At 36.7% G+C, this 10,361-nt stretch overlaps 2 protein-coding genes and 1 long non-coding RNA gene across 5 annotated transcripts; 1 reads left to right on the top strand and 2 right to left on the bottom strand.

The window, feature by feature from the left end:
- The first annotated feature begins 805 nt into the window (after window positions 1-805).
- LOC140812385 (phospholipase A1-IIdelta-like) lies at window positions 806-2,707 on the top strand. Of its 2 annotated transcripts, XM_073170640.1 has the most exons (3): window positions 806-1,347; window positions 1,729-1,770; window positions 1,834-2,707. In XM_073170640.1, the coding sequence occupies exons 1-3, from the start codon at window positions 899-901 to the stop codon at window positions 2,495-2,497; spliced, it is 1,155 nt and encodes a 384-aa protein (XP_073026741.1). In that variant the 5' UTR covers window positions 806-898; the 3' UTR covers window positions 2,498-2,707. The 2 variants fall into 2 exon arrangements, with proteins under 2 accessions (XP_073026741.1, XP_073026740.1); XM_073170639.1 differs by having other exon boundaries at window positions 811-1,347; window positions 1,729-2,707.
- Window positions 2,708-3,633: 926 nt separating this feature from the next.
- On the bottom strand, window positions 3,634-5,965 carry LOC140813364 (uncharacterized). 2 transcript variants are annotated; one of them, XR_012113902.1, is made up of 3 exons: window positions 5,741-5,965; window positions 4,003-5,041; window positions 3,634-3,871 (listed from the first exon to the last, which is right to left on the bottom strand). It is a non-coding gene; the product is annotated as an uncharacterized lncRNA (long non-coding RNA). The 2 variants fall into 2 exon arrangements; XR_012113901.1 differs by having other exon boundaries at window positions 3,634-5,041.
- A 1,991-nt stretch (window positions 5,966-7,956) lies between these two features.
- Window positions 7,957-10,361, bottom strand: LOC140811604 (F-box protein MAX2 homolog A). The gene has a single exon (XM_073169595.1). It carries the CDS (start codon window positions 10,267-10,269, stop codon window positions 8,086-8,088), a length of 2,184 nt encoding a protein of 727 aa, XP_073025696.1. The 5' UTR covers window positions 10,270-10,361; the 3' UTR covers window positions 7,957-8,085.

Raw genomic sequence — 10,361 nt, 5'->3', positions numbered from 1 at the left:
GTCAATATTTGTTTTCCATCTAGTAATTTGGATTTTTTTGAGACATTTTTCCGTCAAAAGCTACTAAACTCATCGAATATTATTTATTTTCACTGATGTTCTCATGTATAACTCATATAATTAACAAGAATAAATCTATATTACACATATGCAAATAAATATAAACAAAATTGAAGATAAAAAAAAAATGTAAAATGACATGTAAACTTGTCATTTTCTTTTCTTTTTCCTTAGATAGATTTAAATTTGTATAATATAGAATTTAATCTCTTGTGTTTTTGTCTTTTATTATTAGTGGTCTTTGTAGAAACTTAGTAGGTTCATAAATGCACATGAATTGAAATTATTTAGTTTTTTTAATTTGTTAAGCTATATATAAATATTAATCTATATATTAATTTTAGAAAATATTTTATAATTATATTTCACCGATAAAATAAAAACAAACTATGAAAAAACAGTAATTAATATAATAGAAAATTGAAGATATGTATGTATAAGTACTTGACCCAATAATATATATATATATATATATATATATATATATATATATATATATATATATATATTTTGAGAATATTTTAAACAATTTATAAAATACTTTTATCGTACGTAAGAAAAGTTTAAATAGTAAAAAGGATGATGGTTTATGATTAAATCAGATAATGATAAAAGCGGACCCGCGGCCAAATGCTGCAGCTCGATCTCCTCCACGTTAATTAATCACATGTCTAATTATCTCTAAATTAATTTCAGGCGGAGTCCTCAACTATGCCATGCATCACCGTTATTTAAACCCCAGCATGGAATGGAATGGAATGCATGCCTCCAACCTAAAATTAACACTCTCTCTGCAAATCTTGTTTCCTGATCAAAATAATAGATATATAATTTAAGCATGGCTGTGGAACCTGCTTGGGAAGAACTATTAGGGAGCAAGGACTGGGAAGGCCTTGTCGATCCGTTGAACCTCAGCCTCCGGAAATTGATTCTCCGATGCGGCAACTTCTGCCAAGGAACCTACGACGCCTTCGACAATGACGAATTTTCCAAATACGCGGGCAGCAGCAGGTACGGAAAGAAATCTTTTTTCCAGAAAGTGAAGCTCGAATCGGCTTCCGATTATCAGGTCCAATCTTTCCTTTATGCCACCACGGAAGTCGGTTTCGCCCAGGCCATTTTTTTGCATTCCCTGTCTCACGATTCTTGGGACCGGGAATCCAACTGGATTGGTTATATTGCTGTCACCACGGATGAAGTTAGCCAGGCCTTAGGCCGCCGCGAAATCTACATTGCATGGCGTGGCACGATCACAGGCTACGAGTGGGTGAATGACTTGGTTGATGGGTAAAGTTACCGTTTTAAGAATGAAATGATTTCTTGCCTACATTTATGAAATTTTTGTAAATACGTTTGTGTTTGATAAACATCTTCACGAATATCAGAGATACATCATAATAGATAAATTACAAGAAATACTACTCCCCATAACCAAAGACACAAATTGATTCGAGGAGCTAACTTGTTGAATTATCTTTTCTGTGGTTTCAAGTTTTTAAGGAAAAAGCAGGGTGTTCCTTTACTTCTATCCGTTACTTATGGGGCATTTGTGATAGCTACTTTTGGTTAAAAAAAAATCGAGATTTTTCAGCAATCGTAGTGTGTGCAAATTAGTCGCGTGACTTTTCTTGCTAGTTTAATTTTCTATTTTGTTTGTGGTAACACCAGGCTTGAGCCTATCGATGAATTGCTACACAAAGAGACTAGTGAAGAAGCCGATGAAAAAGTGCCTAAAGTTATGGGCGGTTGGTTGAAACTATACGTTTCGAGCAATCCTGATTCTTCTTTCACCAAATTCAGCGCAAGGACACAGCTTAGGTCAAAGATCCAAGAACTGAGAAACCAGTATAAAGACGAAAAACTGAGCATTATAGTGACAGGGCATAGTCTTGGTGGTAGTTTAGCCACATTATCTGCTTTCGATCTCGTGGAAAACGGGATCACCGATATCCCGGTTGCGGCTATCGTGTTTTGTTGTCCTCATGTGGGGGAGCAGAATTTCGTGGACAGAGTGAAAAAGTATCCAAATCTGAAAGTTCTGCATATCAAGAACGAACAAGATTTGTTTCCTAAATATCCCCTCGCAATACTGGGATACAGAAGCCTCGGAACTAAGCTGGAACTTGATAACAACAAGTCTCCAAATTTGAAGGCCAGCACTAATCCTTTGGACTGGCATAATTTGGAAGCGCTTTTGCACACTGTGGCAGGTTGGAATGGAGCAACACAGGCGTTTGAATTGAAGGTGCAGAGGAGCTTGGCGTTGGTGAATAAGTCGAGTGGAATCCTAAAGGACGAGAATTTGATTCCTAGTAGTTGGTGGGTGGTGGAGAACAAAGGTATGATTCTTGATGAGAAGGGAGAATGGATTTTGGCGCCAGCCGATGCCGAAGATGTGCCCAAACCCGAAGCGATTTCATCCGACAAATTGCCTTGATTAAACTCTGTCTTGCCTCAGCATGTAAGATTACTATTATATCTTCATGTACAATAAGTGGCAGTGAGCCAGCCTTCAGTACTGTGTGGGGTTTGAGCTTGTGTGGATTGAAAGATTTTCATTGTTCTGTTGTATCTTTGTTGTGCATTTGAGTGTTTCCATATGCAGATATCTATTTCCCTTTCGTTATCGAAACCAAATTCATTGCAATTAGTGTTGTTGTTTTTGCTGATTAATCCCTGAGTTCAAGAAACCCCACAAGCATTGAGGACTAAAAAAAAATTAAAGCATATTGTAAATGATTCCTACTTTAGATAGAAAATATCACTGTTTACTATAGCAAAATATATCTCGATATATAAGTATCCAATGTGGTAACTAATGCAGCAAAACGTATGCAAGGATTTTATGGCTACTCCGATCCTAACCTAACCTAACCTAACCGCCCTTTGATCATTTTCTAATATAATTTTGGGAAAATTGTGATTTTGGTCTTGTACATGTATTTTTTGTAATTTTGGTCATCTATGAGTTATGTTATCGAAGTTCATTCTAGATGTGTATCTTCCAATTTTTTGCAATTTTAATCGTTACTAATATATAATTATATATACGTCGACGTCACATTAACGTCATTTAAAAAAAACAAATAAATTGCCCGACGAATTGAAATTTGACAACAAAATAGCAAAAAAAAAAAAGAAAAAAGAACTGAAAAGGTAATTTTCTCTATAATTATTTTTTTAAAAAATAGATGGGTCTATGGCATTTCTAACAACCACATTTAAGTGTAGTCAAATTTACTATTTTAAAAATAAATTGAAAAAAATTCTTAGAAGCTGCTAATCACAAATTATATTTACAAGTCATTAGCTCTCAAATAGATATTTAATTATTTTATTTAACTTACTCATTAAATAATTAAAAATCGAATGAATTATTTAAATACAGTAAGATGTGAAATGGAACCTGAAACTGAGAGAGAGATCCAACTGAGTCTATCAAATGATATGAAAGAAGAATTCATAATATTCCAGCAACTATTTGATCAACAAAGAGACCGGATTCCGCAAATGTCGGTTGCAGCAGGTACCGCAGAGGTTTATTAAAGTATGAATGGACTAAAATAGCAACCATTGAACCGAACGATATTTCTATACAGGATTATTATTACAAGCGTGACCAGAAGGGAGGCACTAGCCTCCTTGAAAGCCAAAGCAAGTACCTCTACAGTTGTGGAGAGAAGAACTATTCAATTTACATCGTATATGTATCGACATTGGATCGTCAAACTTGCTGGAAAAACGGCTGTACAAGAGCCGTAGCTTCAAGAACGGCTCATCATTTACCTTTTGGTATGGGGGTCAAGAGGTCCTGATAAAGCAAGCAATAATGTGAGCCAACTACTAGTTCCCTACACATAAAATGCACTACTAGAAACATTTGATAATTAAGTGAGCAACAAAACAGCTCGCTTTAGAAAGAAATGAATGGTGTTGTAACACCTTTGTCGATTTAACACAAGTTTCCCAGGAGATTGTCTTCATTTTCTCCGTATGCCTCTGGTACATCCATCACACCTTTGGGATTCAATTTTCCCATTTCAGATACAATAGTGACTCCATCAAATGTGTGACCATCCGGAGGTAACTCCCCTTTTTCATACCCAAAATCCAGTTTCTTGATTGCTTCAGGTAATATATATCTATTAACTCCATTTGATCTACTTTATTGGGACTTCTCCTGAAAAAGGAACTCCATTAGCATCTTATTCAGTCAGTGGAGAACAGGAAGCCGTACTTTCAGTTTCCACTTTCTTCATGGTATCTACATAGTGAGTTTTTTCCAGAGCAGATACTCCCGCATCTGATTCCTCTGGACTGCCATGATCAGCCAATAGTTCCTGAAACGTTTTGGCATTAATCCACGTGTGCTTTGTTTCGTCAGAAACCCCAATAACTTCTTGTTCTTCAATAAACGAAAAAGGTGCACTACAACTTAATGATGCACCACATCATTTTCGTAAAGCGGTTTGGTTTATTTTAAGCTTTGCACTGCTGTATTTTCTTCACCATATTGTTCGCTGGTTTCTTACGAAAGTTTTTTGTACTTTATCGTTTGATATATTATGCAACAGACACTTCCTTTGGTTGTCCAAGAATCTGTTCCCATTGAAAAGGCGCGGCTCCAGGATTTCTAATTGGTCCAGATTTCAGTTCAGATCGGTAAGATGGAAGCTGAGGTGCAGCAGGCAGAGAATTGCCTATTTTACCTTTGTCATCCTGTTGAGAGGTCACGGCTAGCGATTTTTGTCTCACTGATAGAAATAGTCGATTGAAGTTCAATTTCTTGTCCTCCATCCAATACTCCAGTAACACCAACTTGCGATATTTGTGTCAATATCACCGCCAATTTGGATTTGCTCCTCTATTCACGACCAGGGACCAATTGATTGGCTTGAAAAACACCTCCTTATAGAAGTTCCTCCATCTCTAGCCTGCTCAATCTTCGGCTATTGCAGCATATGACTCTATATAACTTCCTCTGTAAAGTTTTTATACATGTGTTTATGTATATGCATCCCAAACTCATTTACAGAATTCAACACACATGGTTAGAACTTATAATCCCCCTATTGCGCTTACCTAAAAAAAATCTTGATAATTGAGCATGCTTAGAGGAAAAAAAAAACCCATTTCAACCTCAAGATGGTGACATGAATCTACAAACGAAGCATAGATATATTGAGTGATGACTCTTTTATTTGACTTAGGTTCTAACAGACAGATGAAAATGGACTTGATGTAACCGAAAGCAAGAAAATTTCGTATGCGATGATTTTTATACATATCTGATTAACGATACAAGAATTTGAAGCATACAAGCTAATAAAAGCTGAAAGTTAAGCTCACTTGAAAAAAGATATAAAAATTCACAACGAGCATCAGGGGCACTCCAAGAACACATTGATCATAATTTAAAGAACATCTTCATATAAAATAAAGTAAGCGAATACATTTTAGCACTTGCGAGTACTCCTCCCAATTTTTCCAACTTCGAGGCTGATAAATAATATTTCCGGGTTCAGATTTCTTGCGGCAACAACAAACACCCCAAAAATCAATTCAATGGGGGAAAAACCAATAACCCGACATATATATATCAACAGCTAATCATCATAAATTATCGACAAAAATAAACCCATTATGATTTCTCTAGAAAATCTTGGCAGAAAGATAATACCTTCGGAAAAGTGACAATCTTGAAACGCCTTATTCGATCGGTCCAAATTATTGAGCGAACAGATCATATAACAGATGCTGATGGGCTCTCATTTATTGCCGATGAAAGCTGTAAAACAGCAACAAAAGGAAAGATCAGATTAGCATCCTTATAATATGAATATGATTTGTAGTGGAATTGATTACTAAACTGGACAGAGATGCTCCCCATGTGCAAAGCAAGAACATATAGCAGTGGCTTATACTACTATACATATATATTAACGTACGAAATTTAAAGTCTTGCGATGGTTATGAAATTTATTACCTTACTTAGTCATAGTTTGGTGAGACAAGAGAGAGATTGATAAATAATCTTTTTTATCTTATGTTTGGTATTTTTTTAAAAGCTCATGATAATATCATGGGCCTTTGATAAATAATTTTTTAGAAAGATAAAATATCCCTAATAGAAGGTGTGATAATTTTAATTTAATGATAAAATACATTATAAATGACTTAATTACTCTCAATTTATAAATGATTTTTTTTTTATAAATCTATGCTAGTAGGGAGAAATTAAAATCAAATAAATATTTTATTTATTTTATATATTATATAATATGATAATTATATAAATGAATTCGAGATAATTATATAAATAATTTTTAAAAATCTCAATAAAATTATTAGTATCTCGATTAACTTTAAAAATTGATATTTGACTTGACTCACAAAATCAAGGGCTCAATTATCATATTATATAATATATAAAATTAGGTAAAAATATATAAATCATGTCAGTACTATCGGCACATGAACATATAAAAAATATGAACTCAAGCAACAAATTTGAAATTATAAAATTATTATGATAAAGTTAATTTTGTCATTACAATCTAATATATAAATTTAATCAATCTTATTAAAATCATACCAAACATTAAATATAATATCATACATCTTATTTATCCTTAACTTATCTTTATATTATATATCACATGTTTATCCTATCATATGTACCAAACTATGTCTTAATTTAGTACAAGTTTATTTGACTTTACTGGTCACCCATTTTTGGATCATGTTATCTAATTTTAATTAATCAATATATAATCTTGTTTTTTTTTTTTCAAGGGGATGGCTCCAAAAGTCAGCTTTACCCGTGCATCATTGAACATTCATGAAACTTTATGAATTCTTTGAAATTGAAAATTAATTTATCGGCCACGATATCTAACTCTGTGAATTCATCACTTGGGGATTTTGGGTTTTACTATTTTGGTAATTGTGCAATTGAATACTCAATAAGATCATTAGAGACACAAACTTATTAAATTTTTTTAAAAATGATATTTTAGAGATATATTTATTTCTTCAAAACGAATGAAATCGCTCCTTCGTAACGATTTCCAATCATTTAGCCTACAAAACACACACTAGGTAAACTTGTAGAAGACTCTTAACAAACTTTTAAAAGATTGGAATATGAGACTTTGGACTCAAACTTCACACCTTCGATCAACTCAATTAGGAGCAAATTATTACTCGTTCCATACAAGATTCTTATCTGATCAATCAGGGCTGGGGAAAAAAGGGAAAAGAAAATTAAATCTCACGACTTTGGCTTAGAGGACCACTAACACACCAAACCTCAAACAACCCACTTAAATTTTCAACTTTATGCTCTCTGTCTTAAAGGCTGTGTTGTATAAAAATTTGTGGGACAATCTTTAGTCTATATGAACTATGATTGTGGGTTGATTTTAATTTCCAATTGAGTAATTGAGTTGAGCTGGCCTACTGGAAGAGCATGCAAAGAAATCTTGATTAGGTTTAGATTCGAAGAAGCCTCCAAATTTGAAATATTAATCATATTTACGTAAATATATTATATTCCAGGATTTCTAAAAATCTCACTTATGATCAACATGGACACAAATATCCATTCGAATATTATTTAATAGTGATAATTCAAAAAAATTATTTTATTATATATATCAGACTGGACTCTGATGCCAATGCTAATGTATTTGCGTCTCAAATCAAACAGCTCGTGTTCCCTTTAATTTATATTTTCAGACTGATGTTATTTCCAAACTAAAAACGGCTAATCTAAATAATTTTTTCAAGAATTTCGATTATATTTTATAATCCAAAGGTAAAACTGAAATACAATCGGAAAGTCGAGCTTATTCATGTCTAAAACTACGGCACTTGTACGTGTTGCCCCCAAACTCAAACACAGAACGCTCGGAGACTTTATTGCCAAAACTGTAAACGGGTACAAAACAGACCACCAAAACATCAACAAACTATCCTGATTCAAGAAACTCCTTGATCCTCTGTAATCACAGTCAGTTTGCATCAATCAGAAATCCGGCGCCTATTAAGCGCAGCCTCGAAACGGCTGCACGAGTCTGGCCTCATCTCCGTGCTCATATCATTCTCTGGTGCAGGATAGTAGTCCTCTCTCAACTGCACGTCTCTTAGATCCGGTATCCGCAGCAAAAACATCATGAAATGCTCGTGAGCCGTCCCATGTATGAAAAGTTTCCTGAGCCCGACACATTCTTGCAGTAATCCGGCTGCCGGAAGAGATAAGCTCCTTTGGTTAACATCCCTGTCCTGTGGAGGCCAGTAATCCAGCTCAGTTAGACCCAAATCGCCTATACTGTACAGATAAAACCGTTCCCAAAGGCTCAAATCCATCTGCCCGGAAGGTGCAGTGTGGGCATAACCAATGGTGTCGCTGCAGTCTAAATGCATCCTTTTTAGGCTAGGATAGTTCATTAGAATGCTCAACCCAAATTCACGTTCAGAGGGCCTTGGTAACTCCCTACAATCTCCTTCAACCTTGATTCGAATCTCCTCCAGCTTTGGACAATTTTCAAGCCCTGCAGATGATAAAGGAGTCAAAAGCTGGCCAACTTTGATCCACAGAGAAAGATATTGAAGCATGTCCCATGTTTTCTCCACGAATCCATTCTCATATGTGAAGCCATTATCGTTAAGATCGAAGCCAACATATCGAGAGTCGAGATTGTTTGAGTATTTGCATTTCTTGGGGGCACTACCCATGCCCGAGTAGTCACAACTGGAACTCATATAGTAACTGCTTGAATGTCCACCAGGGGTTTTTGATGCTTCCACTTGCTCCAAAACATTGAGGTCGAAACCACCATTGATCCCATCAAGATCCTCGAGCTCTTCAGCACAATCCCATATGCAGTCAATGTGAAGCTTCACGATTCGATCCTGAATTGGCTCCAATGCCTTCAAAGACGATGCGGCACCAAGATTCTTGCAACAGGAGATTCTGACATCGACTAACGTCTGACGAAGCAAAGAAACAAAAGTCCTCATCCCCCGCATAGTTATTTTCTTGCAACCTTGAATCTCAAACTTTGCCAACCTACAACACCCTCTGGCAATTGCAATCAATCCCATGTCAGTCAAATCACCCGCATTTCTAATCGACAGTGACTCAAGCTTTTGGCAGAGAGCTATGCCATCGAGCTTGGACTCAACTGGCATCGAAATCCCATGAAATTGCCCCAATTTAAGGGACCTCAAGTTGGGGCATTTCGAGTCGAGAACCTCCATGGCTGGACCACTGTCTCGTACATTATTACAAACATCTAAAGCTAGTTCTACCAACAATGGAAGCCCTGAAAATACCTCGATCAAAGTGGCAGCATTAATCTTCGCGTCGTCTTGAGTGAATCCATCGTGCTCCGGATCACCTCTGGCAGTCGATAAAGCTGAAGTATCAGCCAAGTGAAGAAGTGACAACTTTGGGCAGTTCACTGACACAGAAACCAAACCCTCGTCGCCAACAAATCCGATATACCTTGGATCGAACGTACACGCAGCGCGAAATTCCCTTAAATTTGGACAAGATTTGGTGATAATCTTAATCTCATCGGTTTTGAAACCTTCAGAAAACGATGGGTTCAGAAGATTGAGGCATGTGAGATTCGAGGCAAGTAACGGATATGATTCAAGAGCTGGAGGCACATCATCCGTCCAGCAATAAAAGGCCGAAAGATCAAGAGAATTTAATTGTCCACATTCCTGAAACAAGATCTTGAGCTCATCACCGGCGGCTGATATTTGAGGTCTCTGGTGCCATCTGACCAGCTTCGCGTGTTTGAGATTGGGCCACTGATGAGCGATGAGCTGGATAGTTGAGGGGTTTCGAACGTAGAGCTTGATGGAAGACAGAGAAGGAAATGCCCTGTGGAGAAGGCGGACGATGAGCTTAGGGTCAGAGGCGGCGGCGAGGGAGTGACCCCATGGGGAGAGAAGAGAGATGTCGAGGTGGGAGACGTATGTGAAGCAGTTGGGGACCATGAAGAGGTCGCGGAGGTTGCCACGGAGGGTAAGGGAAGCACGTGTGGCGCGCTCCAAATGGTACCACTTGCGGCAGACGATTGAGGCCGAATTTCGGCAGCGAACATCAGACACGGCGGCGATTATATTAGACAGAATGACGTCAGGGAGGTCATTAATTGTCGTAGTGAAAGCAGCCGCAACCGCAGCCGCCATGCGGGCTGAGTCCAAATCTGCGTGTATGTTTTAGGTGGATGGAGGAGGATGCTGAGTTTCTTTGTACAGAGTTGCTTTTGATATTTTTTATT

Source organism: Primulina eburnea, chromosome 14 (genome assembly GCF_022965805.1).
Source record: "Primulina eburnea isolate SZY01 chromosome 14, ASM2296580v1, whole genome shotgun sequence".
Lineage (NCBI taxonomy): Eukaryota > Viridiplantae > Streptophyta > Magnoliopsida > Lamiales > Gesneriaceae > Primulina > Primulina eburnea.
This window is presented reverse-complemented; position numbering and strand designations above follow the sequence as displayed.